Source organism: Peromyscus eremicus, chromosome 23, assembly GCF_949786415.1.
Source record: "Peromyscus eremicus chromosome 23, PerEre_H2_v1, whole genome shotgun sequence".
Taxonomy (NCBI): Eukaryota; Metazoa; Chordata; class Mammalia; order Rodentia; family Cricetidae; genus Peromyscus; species Peromyscus eremicus.
The window spans coordinates 2715906-2735929 of NC_081438.1; the positions used below are offsets into that span (position 1 = coordinate 2715906).

Below are 20024 nucleotides of genomic sequence, written 5' to 3' on the forward strand. Positions count from 1 at the left end.
CTAACCCAGTGCTGAGCAAAGACGTCAGATCCAGAGGCTTGCTCTTCCTCTGCCGCCAGCTGTAACGTGTCTGAGGCGGGGTCTTCCCGTGGGATGGCTGCCTGGGAAAGCGGGCACTCACTGCATCTGGCGGGGCCCTCGGGCTGCACCCTGACCCGGCAGAAGCCGTAACTCCCTTCCCCCTCACAGCAGCGTGTGACTCCGTTACAAACCCCACATTCTCTGTGGTGGTGGACACCGGGGCTGGTTCCAGAAATTCCCGTTGTCCCGTGGTCAATGTTGGGGTGTCAGTGCCCTGTGGTGTGTTGACTTGGGGACATTTGTGTCAGTGCCCAGCTGCACCGCTGGGTCACGTGGACTTTAGCTTCCTGAGGAGCCTCCACATGGGCTTCCGTGGTGACTGGACTCATTCACACTCACTCCCGCTACAGCGCGTGAGGGGCCCCTCCAGTGCGTCCTCCCCAGCGGCAGTCATTTCTTTTTGTTTTTTGTTTTTTCGAGACAGGGTTTCTCTGTGTAGCTTTGCGCCTTCCCTTGACCTCGCTCTGTAGACCAGATTGGCCTCGAACTCACAGAGATCCGCCTGGCTCTGCCTCCCGAGTGCTGGGATTAAAGGCGTGCGCCACCACCGCCCGGCTGGTTGTCATTTCTTAATGGTGGCCATTCTGACCAGGCCGGTTGTGTTTTGTGTTCTGGGAAGTGTCTGTTCACTTCCTTAGTTCACTGTTAACGGGGGTTTGGGTTTCTCGTTGCTTCATTATTTCTGGAGTTCTTTGTGTATTCTGGATACAAATTCCAGATAATCCTCTGCCAGCTTTTGACACTCCCTAGGCCGTCTCTTTCTGTGGCGTCCTTTGCTGTACACAAGTTTTGTTTTTTTAATTCCATGGCGTCCCCTTCGCCAGTACTGGTGTTGTTCCCTGGGCGACTGGAGTCCCCACTGAGGAAGCCTTGTCTATCCCGCATCCTGCCATGTTCTCCCGCAGCAGCTCCAGAGCCCGGAACCTCAGGCCTGCGTCTGTGGCTCATTTGAAGTTGTTTTTGAGGGGTGAGGAGTTGGGCTTCGTTCTGCACCCGGACACCCAGTTTTCCCACCACCGTTTGTTGAAGACGCTTGTCTCTTCCCCAGGGTGTACTTTTGGTTGTGGGGAGTGGGTCTCATGTCTGGGTCCTCGGTTCTGTCCCATTGACCAACGCATCTGTCCCATGTCCGTTCCACATCTGTCCCATGTCTGTCCCACATCTGCCCCGTGTCTGTCCTGTGGTGCTCACACTGCTCCATCCCTGTGGGTTAACTAGAAATCAGGCGTGGGGATGCCTCCCACAGTCTTGCTTTTGCTCAGGGTCTCTCTGGCTGCCTCAGGTCTCTTCTGCTTCTATGTGGGTCTCAGGGTTGGTTTTCTACATCTGTGAGGAACGGCATCGGAACCTGGGTGGGGATGCTGAGTCTGTAGGTGGCCTTGGTTGGACAGCCGCTTACGACACTGACCCCGCCATGAGCGTGGGAGTCTTTCCATCTTCTAGTCTCCCCTTCGGTTCCTTCCCTCGGTGTCTTAAGGTTCTCACCGCAGGGCTTTGGATGCCTGGGTTATGTTTATTGTACAATGCTTGCTGTGGCCATCGAGAATGGGATCCACTCCTTGATTTCTTCCCCAGACGTCTGTCTGTGGCGCACAGGAGGGCTGCTGCTAAGTTTGTGTCCCCCCCACTCCGATGAGGGTGTCTGTCGGCTGCTCCAAGATTCCCGGTGGAATCCTGAGGGTCACAGGATCACGTCGTCTGCAGGTAATGATACCGTGACCCCTTCCTTTCTGTCTGTGCCCTTGTCAGCTTCTCTGTCTGTCTGTCCTGGCGAAGACTCCACTGCTGTGCTGAGTAAGAGGGGAGCGTGGACTTCTCACCTTCTTCATTTCTGTGGGAAGCTGTGGGTTTTCTTACAGCGTTTGTGCTGCTGAGCCGCACTTCTGGCCCCGGGCTCCTCGGGACTTTTATCACGAAGGGGCGTTGGGTTGTTGTCAACAGCCTTTTCTCCATCTGTTGAGAGGACCTTGTGACCTGTGTACTGGATTCCGTTATGTGATGCATTGTATTTATTGATCTGCACACACTGAACCATCCCTGCACCCCTGGGATGAAGCCAACTTCTTGTGATGAATGATCTTTTTAATGTGCTCTTGGATTTAATTTGCAAGTATTTTATTGAGGGTTTTTTTTTTTTTTCATCTATGTTCAGAGGGGAACTGGTCCATGTACCTTGATCTAGTTTGACTCCTCTTAACCTGGTGAACTCCTACTCATCCTTCAGAACCCAATGTCAGCCAGGCCCGATGTCCCTGGCTACGAAGCCTTCCCTGACTGAGGCCGAGCACCTCTTTCAATCACCCTCCGGTGCTCACAGCCCCACATCCTCCTTCTCCGTGTTCTTCTCTCCCAGCTGCATTAATTCCCATGCCTGTCTTTCCTACCACAATGCCAGATTCCTGACCTTTAACCCCAGTGTCATCATAGCTGAATGAGGGCAAAGGATGCCCAGAGGAGAAGAAGGTTTGATAAAGAAGATACAGATGTTTGGAGACAGTCGGAGCCAGGGTTGAAGGGAGACGCTGTGCCTCGGGCCTCTCCCACCACACCACTGCCTCTTCAGAAACAAGTCCACATGACTGCCATCGCCAACCACAGAGCCAGAGCAAAAGGAGACAGTGGGTCTCAGGACCCTCCACCACCTCCACCCTGGCCCTGGGACTGGGATGCACCCTGGAGGTCCATCACTTACCTGGGACCACACGCCCATACCGAAGGCACTGCTCTCAGCCATCTGGTGCAGGTTCAGCTCCGTCCTGGAAGAAAGGATTGGAAGTGAGGGGTCTGCCCGTGCCGGGAGCACAGAGCAGGGGGTGTCCCTCTGCAGGGCCACATCACATCCTGGCTGCCCCAGGACACGCCAGGCTGTACCAGTCTACCATTACTGTTTCTGCCAGGACCTCCCTCCCTGATGACCCCGTGTTCCAGTCTCACGTGGCGCTCCTGAGAAAGAGACTGGGATCCAGAGCTGATAAAACGTGAGCAATGTCCCTCAGCCCTGTGCAGAGCCCAGGCAACTGGGGTCCTCCGCACCCGGTAACCCAGCCTCTCGGCTCTGGCTGGAGCTTCACATGGGGTCCTCTCCATCCTGCTATCTCAGCTGCCCCAGCCTGTCCCAAGGACTCACCTGAGATCGACATCCAGCCCAGCGAGCAGCTGAGAGAACACTTCAAAGTTGCCTTCCCCTTGGGGCTGCCGGGCCACACGGCTGTTCTCCAGAAGCATTGTCTGTGAGGGCCAGACGGGCAGTGTGATGCCGGGTCCTTCTGCCAGGACTTGGTCCCCAAAGGCTCCATCAGAGTGCCCCACCCCCACACTCCCTGAGGCCTCACCCCAGGTTCAGAGCCCCACAGGGAATCAGTCAAGCTATGGAGTCCTCCAGCTTCTATGAAAGGCAAGAGAGTCGCCCTCATCAAAGCCTGCCAGCCTGTACCCAAGGGTGCCGGCTGAACAAAGGCCTTCGTGGGTGCTGAGGAGCCAGCTCTCCACGAGCTGGGCTGTCACCAGGTGCTGCCTGCCCATCCCTTCTAACACCCGATTTTGTTTTCTGTTCATCGGGAATGTTGGAGAGGGGAGCAGGCCACATGTCTGGCACACAGGCACAGGCTTCTGTGTGGATCTGTTACATTTCAACGTGTGCTTTTACGACTGGCCTGGATTCTGTTTTTACTGCATTGCACCCTCATCCCAGAGCCACACCCTGCTAGCTGCTTTCAACGTTCTGGGGGTGCCGAGCCTCATAGGACCCTTGTCCCTGAGGAGCTGCACACATTCAGACACATCCCTGGGTCCTGACTGGAGATGTGGGTGCAGGCGCCACACCTTAAGGAGCCCTTGCCCATCCGCGAGCCTCACCTGGAGCTGAGCGGCTGTGACTCGGCCCGTGGCATTGAAGTCCAAGGATGTCACCATGGCAAAGCGGGTGGCCCTGCGGCTGTGGTCGGTGGACACACAGCCGAAGGCCCGGAGGACAGTGAAGGCAGCCCGGAGCTTCTCCACTGTTGGGAGACAGAGGGGAGACGTCACTTGTGCCTCAAGTGACCACCCTGGGCTGGAGTCCCAGAGCCATGAGTAGGACAGAGACAATCTGAGTGGTAGGGTGTGGTGACAGGGTCCTCCTAACTCCCTATTAACACCCGACAGCCAGCAGAGGACCCGAGAGTCCTGGAATCTCCCCATGGGTGTTCTCTGAGTACCCACAATGCCCTATCATGGCTATTCTCTGAGTACCCACAATGCCCTGCCATGGGTGTTCTCTGAGTACCCACAATGCCCTGCCATGGGTGTTCTCTGAGTACCCACAATGCTCTGCCATGGGTGTTCTCTGAGTACCCACAATGCCCTGCCATGGGTGTTCTCTGAGTACCCACAATGCCCTGCCATGGGTGTTCTCTGAGTACCCACAATGCCCTGCCATGGGTGTTCTCTGAGTACCCACAATGCCCTGCCATGGGTGTTCTCTGAGTACCCACAATGCCCTATCATGGCTATTCTCTGAGTACCCACAATGCCCTGCCATGGGTGTTCTCTGAGTACCCACAATGCCCTGCCATGGGTGTTCTCTGAGTACCCACAATGCCCTGCCATGGGTGTTCTCTGAGTACCCACAATGCCCTGCCATGGGTGTTCTCTGAGTACCCACAATGCCCTGCCATGGGTGTTCTCTGAGTACCCACAATGCCCTGCCATGGGTGTTCTCTGAGTACCCACAATGCCCTGCCATGGGTGTTCTCTGAGTACCCACAATGCCCTGCCATGGCTATTCTCTGAGTACCCACAATGCCCTGTGTGCTGTACCGGGCACCTTCACATACACAGCAGAACCAATCAGTGAGAGCGTCTGGTCCAGCCCCACCCTCGTCCGCAGCCCAGTCAGCTAAGTGCTGAGCGCCCACAGAAGGGGGCAGCAGGCAGAGCACCTAAGAGAGGCCCAAGGGGGCTCTGTCCTGCAAGGTGTCACCTTCTTTCTGCTTCAGGTGGCCCGTCTCTGGGGGTGGTGACAGTGTGCCCTGACATAACCCTGAAACACTGACTGACTCAACGATTCATGGTGCTTGGAAAGCACCTGTAGGCGGCAATGGTGGCCACACAGCCGCTGCCTTCAGGGTGCAGCACTGTGTGGGTCCTGGGGGGCAATGCCTCCAGGGTGAGAAGACACCATTCTGGGAGGAAGTAAAAATGCTACTGTTCATCTAGTGTACACAGGCAGGCGCACACACACACACACACACACACACATGCACGCACACACACACGCACACACACACACACACACACACACACACACGAGCTCACTGTATACTTTCTAGATAAACTATGTATGTGTGTGTGCGTGCATGTGTACATGCGTGTGTGTGTGCGTGAGTGTGTGTGTGTGTGTGTGTGTGTGTGTGTGTGTGTGTGTGTGTTTCAGCTCAGGCACTGAACTTTCATACCTGGGGCATGATGAGGTGAGACATGTCTATGATGGTTCCATGGGGACATTAAAAACATAATTGAGAACCCTGGCCTGGGGTGCATCCAATCTCAGCTCTCCAACTCGCTTGCTCTGTGGCCTTGGGCAAGCTAGTTAACCTCTCTGACTCTCAAGGCCTTTCCCTATAAAATTCAGATAATAATAGCTACCTCCCAGTCCTGTTCAAAAAACCACAGAGCTCTTGTACTTAGAAGAGAGCTTGGGCAGCGTCCCTGGAGGTGCCCACCCTGATGGCTGAGACTGCGGTCCTTATCATTATTGTTGCTGCTAACTGAAGGTCTTTAAGGCCCGCCCACCGCTGCGCCCCTCCAGCACGCTGTCTTGCTTCTCATGTCCTCTAGACTGCAGTAGGCTGTGTGCTGCTCAGGGACAGACACTCCCAGCAGGTGGCAGCCAATCTTCTGCTTCTAATTGTCCCAGCTGTGACGAGGCTGCAATAGCCACCAATGTCAGAAGAGACATGTGCATTGTTATCCCGGCAGAGGTGTACGATGGCGCAGCAGCTTCCTGGGTGAGTAGCCAACACAGGGCCCTCACCTGTCTGTGCTCAGTGAATGGCAGCTGAGCAGAAGTAAAGAAGAGCCACCTAGGCCACCCCCACAGGAGCCACCCAGGACCCCCCAATCCTCCCCCTCCCTGTTCCCATCCACCTGTCACCTGGAAACCACCATACCTGACACCCTGCCGTCCACGCTGCCTGCCATGCCCACCAGGTGCTCCAGCACCTGCTCACAGCAGGTGGTCTTCCCAGCCCCACTCCAGCCCAGTGCCACAATGCTCTGGTCTCTCCTCTGCCTCAGCAGTGCCCAGTAGGCACGCTGGGCCAGGGACGTGACGTGGGCTGGCAGGCCATCCTGGCGGCCTCGGAGTACCTGCTGGAAGAGGACAGGCATCAGCCCTCCCGCCAGCCTGCAGGTGTCACCCACCGCTGGCTCACCGGGAGTCCTGGAGAACCTATGAGACCATCAACAGCTCCACCCAGGAGGGGTTCGCTGCGTTTGCTAGCCAGATCATCGGGCAGGATCTGCCTGAAGTGAGGGAGCTGGGGAAACGGACACAATTGATGAGCAATATTGAGCATGGAAACAGAGGATGGCTATCAATTTGCAATGTCTGCCGCGAAAACAAACCGAGCCATCCCCCTGGCCAAGAAACTAGTCACAAGCAGTCACCACTGGATTCTGATGAAGACACGGAACAAGCAAGACCCTGGGACAAAGTGGGAGGGTACTGAGTGGTGCCGTTGCTGCAGAGTACAGGCTGGAGCTTCCCCCACAGAAATGGGAGCATTCACCACCCAGCCCACACCACCGTACCAGGGACATGTCCAAGAGATGGGAAGGTGTGCTCCCATAGACCCTGATGTCATGGGTCATGCTGAACATAACAGCAACCCAGCCCTCAGCACCAGAGCATGCTCCAGCAAGTGTGTGGAGGCACCAGCCATCCTGGGCTTTGTACAGCATGTCCCAGGTCCCAGAAAACACCTCAAACTCAGGAAGACAGATACAGTATGAATGAGTCACCAAATTGACACACTTTACGGCAAATGAAAGGAGGAAACAGCAGGGAAAGCCTAGGAGGCCAGCTCCTTCGGATATGGCAAAGGCCAGATAGCAGATCTAAGGGTTCTGGGGGAACTTGGTGGGTTCAGACTGATCACTGAGAGCCCAGAGCACTCTCCAGGTGATGGCTGTCCTGTGCAGGGCTGTGGCAGGCGCTGCACAATCGCAGGAAAGTGTTCCAGAGAAACCCGGATTGAACTAGGTACAAGTTGAGTTTCATCAAACCCAGTTTTAAAGAGACAAGGAGCTGGGTATAGAGGCGCAAGCTTGTGATCACAGCTGCTCAAGAGGCTGAGGCAGGAGGACTGCAAATTCAAGGCCTACCTGGGCTACAGAGGAGTTCATAGCTAGCCTGGACAAGCCAAAGAGGCCATCCCAGAATTTTAAAGCAGAGGTGTGACTCAACGGAACAGCACTTGCCTAGTATGTGAGAGACCCTGGGTTCCATCCTGAGTACTCGTAACCATAATGAGACAGACAGACAGACAGACACACACACACACACACACACACACACACACACACACACACACACACACTGCATTCTGGTGTACACAATTATTTCAAAGCCCCAGAATAGCCCGGAGGCTAAGGACCAGAGAAAACATGAGGGTGACCCTGGAACCCAGAAGGGGGTGAGCAGCCTCTTCCATGCTGCCCAGGGTCAAGGAGAAGGTGGCTGGTGAAGCTGCTTGGTTTTGTCATGTGACCCTGACAGAGTCTACATAGAAATACCCTTGGAGACAGGAGAGGCTGAGGAGGCCCAGGCATGTGGGAGACCTAGAAGGATGGAAGTCCAAGCCCCCCAGGCCCTGCTGTGACCACTGGGCCCAGCCTAGCCTTGTCCCCTCCCTGAGACTTGGAGGAACCGGGGCACATACCCAAAAGGCCCTCCTCATAGCTCAGACCTCTAGCTGGTGACTGTTTGGAGAATCAGGGCTGGAGTGGCCTCACCCTGCTTTGAGTCTTTTATTCTAAACTGCTAGACACCAGCACTCAGTAGGTTCTTAAATCAGGAGCCATGGGACAAGGCCTGCCCTACTGGACACAGTCTCAGCGCCTGAGAACTCCAGGTCATGAGCAAGCCCGCACTGTGTGGGGAACAGATGGTGCGGGACTTACACCCATGGGCACCCACAGGCCTACATGTGACACCTTGGGCCTCCTGCAGAGTGCACAGCAGCCCCCCTCCAGAGACCCCCCTCCCGGCTGCATCCCCATGTTCACACTTGTCCTCACATCCACGGACACTTCAACAGGATCCAACCCCAAGGGAGCCTCTCGCCATGTCCTGAAGCCACCTAGCCCAGATTCAAGCTGTCCCCAGTCCCAGGCCACTGCAGGCCTGTCCCCCAGCTGGTGGCTGTTTGGGAAACCAGAGGCTGACTGGGCCAACTTCCTATGAGACTTGAGAGTCGAGAGGAGGGGGGGGGGGGGCTGAAACCCAGGGCCCTCCACAGAGAGGCCGGGGCAGTGCCACTCAGAGCTCCCCCTGTACCTGTATTTTCAGGTACTCTTGCCCAATTTATGACGTCCAGTCTGAGAAGAGAGACCCAGGGTGGGCATCGCCCCATGGGACTCCAGTGAGCCAAGTGTGGCTTCGCAGCCCTGAGTGACAGCCGAGAGCCAAGGTTTGGGAGCATCGTGGCCTTCCCAGGGCCCCGTCTCCACAAGGCGGGAATAGCGCACAGAGGACGTGGTCAGATCTGTCTGCAGCCCAGGGTCTTGTGCAACCTCAGTTGGCCCGTGTGAGTCTGTCACCCACCCACCGTACCAGTCACACCTGGGACCTGTGACGCGTGCCCCTCGCCCACTGGCTTCTTCAGGTCCCACCCTTATCCACGTGTGTCCAGTCCACTCTGGCCACCATGGACTCTACCATCTGTGGCCTGTTTCTCTCCCTCAACGCCCTCAGGGCAGCAGGGTTGGTGCTCCTCAGAGCCCAACACCCAACTGCTTCCTGGGACAGGCTTGGGCTCAGAGGGCACGGCTGTGGTCCAGACCTCTCCACCAGGTGGCGCCATGAGCCTTTGCTTTCATGCTGAATCCTGACCAAAAAAATGCTCTTTCCTCCACTGAACAGCTAATAAGTGAATATCAGGGTAGACGGGGCTTCTGTCTCGCACGAATGTGGCTATGTGGGGCTTCAGAGAGTCTAGCATGTGTCAGGAGCTCAGCCTGGTCTTTGGGCTCCTCGTCTAGCGTGTCTGTGAAATGGCTTTCCAGGTGGGTGTCACAGCTAGTGTTTACAGCCACCTGGGCTTCGGACCAGAGAGCTCCCTTTCCCCTCTAGGGAGCAGGGGGTCACATGGTCCTCAGTGCCTGCCAAGTCCCAGATCCTCATCTTGAGCAGAGCTGAGGGTTTCCCGGGGTGCTGGCACTCTGCCCCCTCCCCCACAACGCCCCAATACCCAGGAAAGGAGTCTTCCACATGCCCCCTGCCGTGGTCCCACCTCACCTTCCCCGCAGAGGGCACTGTGGTCATCTGGGGCTGCATGGCGATCAGATCAGGGCCCGAACGGGTGTGTGGCAGCTGAGCCTGGTAGCGCTGTAGAAGCGTGTTCAGGACGCTTGACTCGTTAACACTGACCAGAGAAGCCAGGTCCTCGGCCTGGTCCAGCTCAGAGGGGTTGGCCTGCAGACATCACATAGGATCTCATCTGGCTTCCTCATCCCCTACCCCATCCACACCACCATGCATGCAGACATGTATGTGCAGAACGCCTGTACAAACACACCTGCATGCATATTTGTGCCCACACACGGCTTGGTCTTGTCATTTCAAAGCCACGTGACAAAGGCCAGCACACAGGAGGGGAAGTGGAAGCCCCTCCCCTTGCCCTGCCTATCTCCTTTGCTTTTGGCCCCCTTCCTGGATGCACTGCCCGGTGAGGCCGATGATGTCTCCAAGATAGACCAAGGAAAGCCCTGAGCTCGTCATACAGTGGCTTCGGATGGGCACATGTCCCTTGTTATTATCTGCTTTTCTAGGTCTCAGAGAGGAGTGCCAGACATGCCCTGTGACACCCAGGGGTAGAAGCCAATGGCCAACTATCTCCTTCACCAAGGCTCCCTTGAAGATACGCACAACCCTCTACAAGAAAGGTTGATCCCCAAAGCACAAGCCATTGGAACCTACGCTACAATGGCAAGCTACCCATTTAACTGAGTTCCCTGGCATCCAGGCTGAAAAGGGAAGCATGTCTGTGGAACGATTTTTACAAAATGAAGAGTCGTTGGTTGCGTGGGTCAGCCAGAACTGCAGTGGCAGGCTGACAAGCCTGTCTTCACAGAGTCGAGAGGACACAGAGAGTGACCCGTCATGGAATACCACCGGCAGAGCATGACTCCCATAGTTTTCCCACAACCCCTCTAGACACCTGTAGGCAGGGTCAGGGGAGCCCGTTGCAGGGTGGGGATGGAAGGTACAGAGCCGTGATGGGAAGGAAGGGCGACTCACTCGGTGAACCTGCTCCTCATCCACCTCTGTGACAGTCTTGTCGGCATCGATACTAAGCCGCACCCTTCCGGGCGGCAGGTCAGCCGTCCCCTCATCTGGTTTGAGCACTGTCGCTGTGTGGGCAACCAGAGACAGGTAGAAAAGAGGAGGGAACAGAGGGGAGGGGAGAAGGGGAAGGGAGGGGAGGGGAGGGGAGAAGGGGAGGGGAGGAGAGAAGGGGAGGGAAAGGTCTCTGAGTCAGGCCAAGGAGCTGAAGACAGAACTTAGGACAGGCTCAAAGGTTCTCTTGGGTTGTGTCCGCATAAAGGGCCTCAGCTGTGACCCCCTAAGCTAACAGTTATCATGTGGGTTGCAACCTCTTGGGGGGTGGTGTTGAACGACCCTTTCACAGGGGTCACCTAAAACCATCAGAAAACATGATTCATAACAGTAGCAAAACTACAGTTATGAGGTAGCAATGAAAATCGTTTTATGGTTGGGGGTCACCACAACATGAGGAACTGTGTTAAAGGGTCACAGCGTTAGGAAGGTTGAGAACCACTGCACTGAGCCCTTTAGGGACAAAGGCTGAGTCTGACTGACGGGGCGGAGCACTGAGCGGGCCCCTCAGAGGGTGGTGCCCACTGACCCGCCCCACACCTAGGTCAGGACAGGACAATTGCCCTTGCAGCTCCGTGACAGTACAAATTGGTCCCTCTTCTCCGGAACACAGAATGACTTAGAGTGCAGCCTCCAGCCTCGGTCAACAAGCACCGTCTCGGGAGCGGGGGCGGGGGGGATCTCTCTGCCTGTCGGCTCTGGACCCTGGTCCTGGCAGCGTTTTGGAATCCACGCCATGAGCTGCCTGTTCACTCCCAAGGCTCTGATGCCTTGGAACGCCCCACTCTGATCTCAGCGTCTCCTCCTCTACCTCCTCGCCCCAGAGTGAAATAAAACCGGCTGAGAACTGACGGCAGGACAGACGTGAGAAGAACAGAGTGGGACCACCACCACCAACCCCAGGCAGGGCGGAACCCACTTACCAAGAGTGAACCCGTCCTTCTGCACCAACCACACTTTCTGTGCCTCATACCAACTCTCCTCCAGAGCCTGGGAGCAAAAAGAGCGTCACGTAACTGGCAACCATCACCAGCCCCGGGCTTGATGTGGGGACCCCAAACCGGGAGCTTCTCACGGAGCTGCCAGAGATCTCAACCTTCTAACGGAACCTCAGGCATGGGGCCTGAGAGAATTGTGGGTGGCATGGGACATGGCCAGCACTAGTAGCATTGGGGTGTGCGGGAACCACGGGAGAAGTCTAGCCCAGGCATGGGCTACTTGGAGCCTAGGGGCCTCACTTTTCAGAGAGGAGCTCTTCTGGCCTCCTGACGAGCTGGGCTCTGGCCAGCCCTCTGCCCACCCTGTGGCCTCCCCTAGGGCACGTCCTTCCCATTCTTCATGCTCCACAGCCCACGACCCCTCACCTGGTCAGAGTCTCCACTCTGGCCCCCACGGCCTGGGTCCTGCAGGCCCGGCTCCTCCTCCACCGGCTTCTGCATAGAAGGCTTTTCCACTTGGATCTTGGGGGCAGACGCTACATGACCTTCTGCCCGAGGCTCCACAATGTCCACATCTTCCTCTGCGCGCACACAGGGCTCCTCCGCTCCCCGCACCCTGCTTCCTGGCTGGTCCTCCTTCCTTACAGCGTCTGCCACTGTCCCTTCCGTAGCTGGGGCCTCGCGGCTTTCCTCAGGGCTCTGAGTCGCAGCTGCCACCCCGGGCTGCTCCCGGTGTTCCTCTGGTGTCACCGGCTTCTTCTGGGGTTCCCCTGCCTTTTCCTTCCTCCCTGGAGCCTCCTGCTGCTGCCCCCTGGGCTCTGCTGTGCCTTGGCGGTCACCCATCTTCTCGTCCCCACATCGAGGTTCCCTCTCTCTGTTCTTACTCTGAGGACTGCCCCACTTGCTCCTTGGGCCCAGGGGACCTCCCCACTTCCTCGTGGGGACTGGGGGCTCCATGGGTCTCACTTCAGCGCCTGCATCCTTGGGTCCACCCCCCTTTTCCATCTTCTTTGGACCACCCCCTCCTTCTTTCTCTGATGTCCCCTCTTGTCCCTTGTTTCCTGCCCCCTGGGCTGGGGACCCGGTCCCCTGCCCCTCCGTGCTCTGGGACTCACATTCTTTTTGCCCTTTAGTCTGGGGGTCCCGGCTCCTCTTTCCCTCCGTGCCCTGACACTTCCCACCTTTTGTGCCCTGGCCTGTGTCTCCGTCACCCCTAGTCCTGGTCTTCTCTGGTATGGGTGCCCGGGGGCCACAGGGAGTCCCCGTGGTTGTCTCCTCCTTTGTCCCTCCAGGGTCTGTGTCTGGAGCTGGGGTCTTGTCCGAGGGGGTGTCACGAGGTTGAGTCTTCTGCTCTGGCTTGGCCAGCTCCGGATCTAGCTTGGCCACCATCAGCAGCACATCACCCCTCCTCACGCCCCTCTTGAAGGGCAGTGTCCTTTTGGCTGGTGTTCCTGCGGGACCCGACTCCTGCGGCCGCTCCCCAACAGTGCTGGTCACAGACACGGCGTTCTTGTCTTCAGCCCCTGGGGGCTCCCTGCCTGGAATGTCTGCACTCTTCGTGGTGGCTGATGGGCTGTCCTGGGAAGTCTGCCGGCTTCCAGGCTTGGGAACAGGGTTGGTCTTGTTGGCTTGGTTAGTGGGAACTTCTGGGGTCTAGGAAAGAGACCACGACATATACATAGGATGACTCAACAGAGGCCGTTCATTCCCAGGTTCACCCACCTAAAGATGCCCAAACCCTTCTGAAAAGGCAGAATCTGTGCTTGGCAGTGAACTTCAGCCTAGACAGAGGCTGAGGACCAACAGAATCAGGGGAAGGAAGGTGGGCTCAGGAGTCCAACAGAACAAGTTCAACTCCACCTCTGCCTCTCTCCACTGTGTGTTGTCGGGTAAATTCCCTCCCCTCTCTGAGCCAATTTCTTTTCTTTCTTTCTTTCTTTTTTTTTAAAGATTTATTTATTTATCATGTATACAGTATTCTGCCTGCATGTGTCCCTGCAGGCCAGAAGAGGGCACCAGATCTCATTACAGATGGTTGTGAGCCACCATGTGGTTGCTGGGAATTGAACTCAGGACCTCTGGAAGAGCAGTCGGTGCTCTTAACCACTGAGCCATCTCTCCAGCCTCGAGCCAATTTCTTATCAATAACGTGAGGATCATAAAGACCTGCCTTGCAGGGTGGGTGTTAGGACTGGTGGTGGCCCAGCACACAGTCAGTCCTCAGGAGCTGTTGCTGATGTAGCAGTTGTTATTTCTATAGCAATCCTCCTGATGAGATCATCGGTAGGGGACATGTTCTCATCATGGCCCTGGTGCTGGGCAGCTGTGGCCCACTGTCTCCTATCTTCTGTGAGCTTTGGTCCTCCCAGCCCCCCTCCCCAAGCATGCTGTTTAGGTGGTTGCAGGGTGACCCTGGAAAGGCCTTCTGGAATCTCAGAGCGGGAAACAGGAGGCAGCGCCCACTCCAGCCATCCTGGGTTCTCACACCCGCTGTCCACTCCATCCAACCTCCCACCCATCCCCCACCCATCAGCTAATTGTCATTTTACAACCGATCAGGACGTGACAGCCACCCCAAGTCTACAGGAAGTTCACCAACACGCTCTCAGTGAGGTTCCTCCAAGCCTCTTCAGGGTCAGTTTGTCTCCACTCACCCGACATTCTGGCCACGCTGGATACCTTCTGGTCCCTGGCCCGCCCACCCCTTCCCTGCACCCTCAGGCTTGCTCATGCTGATCCTGATGCCCAGCAGGCATGCCCTTTCTCCTCCCTCCCTGTCTGTTCTGTTTCCTGTACCTCACCCACATGACCTGCTCGCCACCCGCCCCGGGCAGCTCCAGAGATGGGGCTTTGCATGGCCTGGCTCTGCCTCTATCTGGTCTTGTGACCTTGGGGAAAGTGTCTTGCCCTCTCTGGGCCTCGGTCTCCACCTCTGATAAATGGGTATGACTCCCATCCCCACTTGTGCACTGAGTTTTAAACAGGGCCATGAGCACAAAGCGGGCGTTGTTTGGTGATAGACAGGAACATTCTTCATGACCACTTCCCTATCCACCGGGTGTGCCATGGCCTCTGTGTATGCTTTAAGTCAGGCAGGGGCAGGCACAGGGCCCAGCTATCCTGTTATCCTCTTCCATGAGACCAACCACTATCCCCACAGCTGCTGTTAGGTGTTTGTGAGTGGCTTGCAGACACAGAGAAACCTCTGTCATTAGACAGGTGTAAGCACATGTAGCATAGATGAACTGAGGCGGCGCCCAGGATGGTTTTATAATCCCTGATCCTCCCAGCCCAATCCTGACATCACTCTCTTCACCTCAAGAGGGCGCTCTAGAGGCACCAGGATCGGGTGCCCTGTCTGCCTAACACAGGGGTGCTCCCAGGGGGCACTGTACTCCAAGCCTGCCTCCTGGTGTCCAGCCTTGGGATCCTGCCCAGGCTTTGGGGGTCCCTGGATATGGACAGTGGGGAGGTGACACTGGCCCCTTCCATGGGCTGGTTTTGGCTGACGATGCCCATTGGTACCATTCAGAACAACGAAAGTTCTGTGGTGCACACGCCACCAATCAGAAGGAAGAGCATATGGAGGCAGCGCCCAGGCTCTCCAACCTGGCTGGGATTAACCCTTTACTTATTGGGTGATGGATGTTCCAAGAGACTTGGGAGGGGGCTGAGAGAGCTGCAGCCAGAGGTCACTAGGGCGTGGGACCACCGGCACCCGTGCCTGACCCAGGAGGGTGCTGATGCTTCGGCCTCAGGCTATCCCAATAAGTGCTAGGCCTGCATCTTGTCTGCTTTAAGGAATCAACTGAGCCAGGCTCCACAGCCAGGCCTAGAACCATGGCTACTCAGGAGGCTGATGCGGGAGAAGTTCCAGGCCTGCCTGGGACAAGGAGCAAGTTCAAGGCCCGAGAGCTACTCGGGGTACAGAGCTGAGTGAGAGGCAGTGGCTGCTGTCAGGGATAAAACATGGGATTGAACGAGTGCCGTGTGGTTTCGAGGAAAGCGAGCGTGGGTGATTCAGGGGGAATACAGCAATGTGAGTGCCTCCAGGGGTGGGCAATTGGAGATGGGTTTCTCAGCTTACAGAGGAGCTCATTTGTTGAAGGAAAACAGTGGGACAGCAGGACCGAAGATGGAATGACTGACTCGGGACAGGAGGGAGGGAACCCAGTGCCGCCACCCCCCACCCCCCACCCCCACTCCCCCAAGCCCTCACCCCCGTGGCACATACACACACACCACCACCTACTTCTCCTTCTGGGGAGGCGAGTGCTGCCTCTTTCCTCCGTCTGGCCTCTTTGGACTCTTTCTCTGTCTCTCGAACCAGCTGCTTGATGAAGCCCCCAGGGATGACAGAGAACAGGGGAGGTGGGGAGGACGGAGGGGGACTCTTGTCCTCTTCTCGGATCTGAGTGTGGAGAGGGCAGAGAGTGAGTCTTCGGGGCCAGGGCCCCCTTCGGACAGTCTGTGATACAGCCTGGGGGTTGCCTAGGGGACAGCTCGGGAGGAAACAGAAGGGCTCTGAGGGACCCCAGGAGGCTGAGACAGCACGGGGAGAGAGAATGGATGGGCCCATGACAGCAGCGGCTACACGGCCTGGAGAATCTCCTCCTGAGAGGAACTCAAACCTTCAAAGCTACAGGGGTTCTTTCCTGCTCTCAACGCAGCATTTGGGATGTCAAGAGGGGTGGGTCACACACCAGACTCCCGGGCTCTAGTGCTCCTGGCCCTGAGGGGGCACTGGAGAAATTCTGGGAGACGATGCCCTTCCCACTTAACACAAGGATACTCCCAGGGTGCACTGCACTCTAAGCTTGCTTCTGGGGTACCAGAAGCTTGAAGAAGCCTCCTGGGGACTTGTAATAGATTATTCCTGTGTGCCAGGGCCACAGGAGGTGGGGAAGATCCTTAGCCAAGGCCTAGGCAGCTGGCTTTTCCTATCTGTGTCTGTAGATCTATCCAACCATGGACCCCCCCCAAAAAAAAATATTTGAGAGAAAAATAAAAACATCAATACAAAGGGAAGAAAAAGGGCAGGAAAGAAGGGGGTAGGGAGGAGAAGAGAAGGGTGGGGAAGAGAGGAGAAGGGGGCACAGAGACAAAGGAGCCCTCTGGGCATCCTATAAAACGTGTACATGGGAAGAAATGGTGGCCAGAGTAAGAGCCCTTTTCCAGGTCTCAGCAGAAAAGGTCCACAGAAACCCTCCAGCAGTAGGCTGGCAGCCAACAGCCCACCTCTGCTCCCTGTCTCCTCCCACCCACCCCAGTGCTCATCCGGCTGTGCCACCATCATCCCCAGCCTCCTGCTAAGGAATGAGACAGGGCAAGGCAGGTGCCAGGTGCAGAAGGAGTCACCAGGCTGGGCTGTCACTCTGCCTGAGGTGGGAAGGTGTGATTTGGGCCACCCAGGCCGTGACCCATCTAGCCAGGGTGGAGTCCGGCCCTGTGGACACAGCCCCCCAAACACCACTTTCCTTCTGCTCCCACAGGGCGAGGCGTGACGATATGGCCATGGCGGCAGAGCAGTCTGGACTGCAGGTGACGAGATGAGGTTGTGCTCCTGAGGCTGGCACGGAGTGAAGTTTCACAGGCTCCTGGAGAGCACGGGATGAGTGGACACTGGCCTGACACCCTGACACAGAGAGGGGAGAAGAGAGACTGGTTAGAACCGGCTCCACTCTGCTCCTGCCACTGCCAGCACCACGCGGGGAATGAACAGCGTTGTCCCATCCTCTCCTAGGACAGCCATCCATCCCATGAGAGTGTGCGTGCCCAGCAGTGAGGCTGCCAGCTACACAGCGGACAGTGTGTGAGATTCTCTTCCTCTCGACTCCACACCGTAGCTTCATATGGAAGGAGACACACACATGGTCTTGTGTGCGTGTGACTTCTAAGCATTTACACAGAGACCGTGCCTGCCTAAGCAGCATGGTGACCAAGTTCCAGAAGAGACAACTTAGCTCAGGGTGGTGGAGAGGAGAGGAGTTTCGGCTGTAGGGTGGTGCAAAGGAACTTTCTGGAAGTCATGGACTATCCCATATCCTGGCCCAAGTGAGTTACACATGAACTCCATCTCACAGAACCATTAAGATGGTCGTTTGCATCAAAATTCCAGCACAATTTCTTCACAAACGTTGAAAAAAAAGTCAGTGTTCATAAGGACACACACACACACACACACACACACACACACACACAGAGACATACACACACACCAGGATAGCTAAAACAATCCTAAATAATAAAAGAACTGCGGGGGGCATCACCATCCCCAACCTCAAGTGTTACTACAGAACTATAATAATGAAAACAGCATGATACTGGCACAAAGCAGACATGTTGGTCTGTGGAATCAAATGGAAGATTCAGACAGAGGTCCACACTCCTATGTATACCTGATTTTTCATAAAGAATAAAAAATATATACTGGAAAAAAAGACAGCATCTTCAGTAAACGCTGGTCAAACTGGATGGCTGCTTATGGAAGAATGCAAATAGATCCATACCTATCACCTTGCACAAAACTCAGCTCCAAATGGCCGAGAACTAAAGAAATGTTCAACATCCTTAGTCATCAAGGAAACGCAAATCAAAATCACTTTGAGATTTCATCTTACACCTGTCAGAATGGCCACGATCAATAAAACAGATGAGCAAATGCTGGTGAGGATGTGGGGGAGGGGCACACTTATTCATTGCTGGTGGGTGTGCAAACTGGTACAGCCACTGTGGAAATCAGTGTGACAGTTCCTCAGGAAGCTGGGAATACATCTACCTCAGAATCTAGCTCTCCCACTCTTGGGCATAACCCAGAGGACTCTACATCGTACTACAGAGACACTCGTTCATCCATGTCCATTGCAGCTCTATTCATAACAGTCAGAAATCAGAAACAGCCCAGATGTCCATCAACTGATGAACGGATAAATGGAAAATGTGGTACATTTACACAACGGAATGTTATTCAGCTGACAAGAAAACAAAACTATGAAATTTTCAAGCAAATGAATAGATCTAGAAACAATCATCCCGAGTGAGGTAACACAGATCCGAAAAGACAAACGTGGTAAGTTTTCTCTCATATGTGGACGCTGACTTTTAAGCTTTCAATATGCCTGCTATAATCAAAAAAAAAAAAAACCCACAGAGGTTGGATACCTAGTAAGGGTTTAGGGGGAGGAGAGGGTATCCCAAGGAAGGGGAAATAGAACACAGTGTTCTGAAGAGAAAAAGGGGAATCAAAACAGGGGGATTAAATGGGGGAGCAGGGTAAAAGAGGGGATATGAGGAGGGGCAACTAACACTAACAGCCTTTTGAAAATCCATATGGGAACCTACTACTGTAAAAACATCCTAAAATACATATGTAAATTAAAAGAATCTAAATGGAGCCCCAACTATATGCTACCAAGTCAAACCGCCATTGCTAGGAATGGGTTACATCTTGTGGAGTTGTTGGCCAAAGGGGTCCCAGGGACTCCTCCAAACATCCCAGGCTATTGCTGAGACCCTGTTGCTGATGTCAACACTGACGTCCCCAAACACAGAGACATCAAACTGGTGCCTAGCTAGAAGCTTCACTCCTGCCGACCAGAGGTCACAGTGCTGGAAGGGACTCTGTACCCTACCGGAGAAGGGTACTCATCAACACAACCCAGCCATAAACCCTGAGACCTCTAATAGTGGCCTGCCTGTAAGATATACTGGTGTAATAGTGGTGCAAATGTGACCGGAGAAACCAACCACATTTTTGCTGGATTTCAGGCCCGCTCCACGAAATGGAACCCATAGCTGATACTAATAAAGTAGTCGAGAACCTGAAACTAAATAGGCCATGGGCCTGGGGGTGAAACCTTCGTTCTGTTACCCCGATAAATGAGCATAACCATGAAATGACTCGCAATGACATTCTGTCACACCCCGAGCTCGGTGTCTTGCTCAGCCATCGTCAGAGAAGCTTCTCCTTGCGGTAGATGGGAACTAACACAGAGACCCACGACTGGACAATGTGCAGAGAGCGAGGGACTTTGGAGAGCTCAGTGCTACATGGGACGACGTCTCCATCCAACCCCTCAGGGCTCAGGGACCCGTGTGGAAGAGGAAAGGGAAAGATGGCCAGAGCCAGTGGTGATGGATGACACCAATGACATGGAGGAACAGCATCTCCCAGACACAGCAGGACGATGGCACACGAACTCACAGAAACGGTGAGGGCGCAGCGGGGTCCCCACACTGAGATGGGGAAGAGGACACGGGCTCCCACCCCTAACCAAGAAGTTCTTTGTACTCAACACCCACCGACAAAGGAAGACTCGGTTTTCTCCAATGGAGTCTCTTTGAACACATCAACCAGTCTCCAGGGCAGACCCCATGCCCAGGGATAGGTGGCCAAGACAAAAGGA

The 20024-nt window shown here is 55.4% G+C and overlaps 2 protein-coding genes and 1 long non-coding RNA gene across 3 annotated transcripts in view; all 3 read right to left on the minus strand.

The window, feature by feature from the left end:
- Nucleotides 1–4260, minus strand: part of LOC131898538 (unconventional myosin-XVIIIb-like) — a 175846-nt gene extending 171586 nt beyond the window's left edge. The window contains exons 1-3 of the mRNA XM_059249728.1: nt 3937–4260; nt 3209–3309; nt 2774–2837 (exon numbers count right to left, since the gene is read on the minus strand). Coding sequence (XP_059105711.1) covers nt 2774–2837; nt 3209–3309; nt 3937–4260 — 489 coding nt within the window. The remainder of the gene's footprint in view (nt 1–2773; nt 2838–3208; nt 3310–3936) is intronic.
- A 5354-nt stretch (nt 4261–9614) lies between these two features.
- Nucleotides 9615–11673, minus strand: LOC131897814 (uncharacterized). The gene is made up of 3 exons (XR_009375805.1): nt 11605–11673; nt 10583–10695; nt 9615–9757 (listed from the first exon to the last, which is right to left on the minus strand). It is a non-coding gene; the product is annotated as an uncharacterized LOC131897814 (long non-coding RNA).
- A 321-nt stretch (nt 11674–11994) lies between these two features.
- LOC131898539 (unconventional myosin-XVIIIb-like) lies at nt 11995–17135 on the minus strand. Its single transcript, XM_059249729.1, has 3 exons — nt 17040–17135; nt 15872–16030; nt 11995–13272 (listed from the first exon to the last, which is right to left on the minus strand). The coding sequence occupies exons 1-3, from the start codon at nt 17133–17135 to the stop codon at nt 11995–11997; spliced, it is 1533 nt and encodes a 510-aa protein (XP_059105712.1).
- Nucleotides 17136–20024: the final 2889 nt, after the last annotated feature.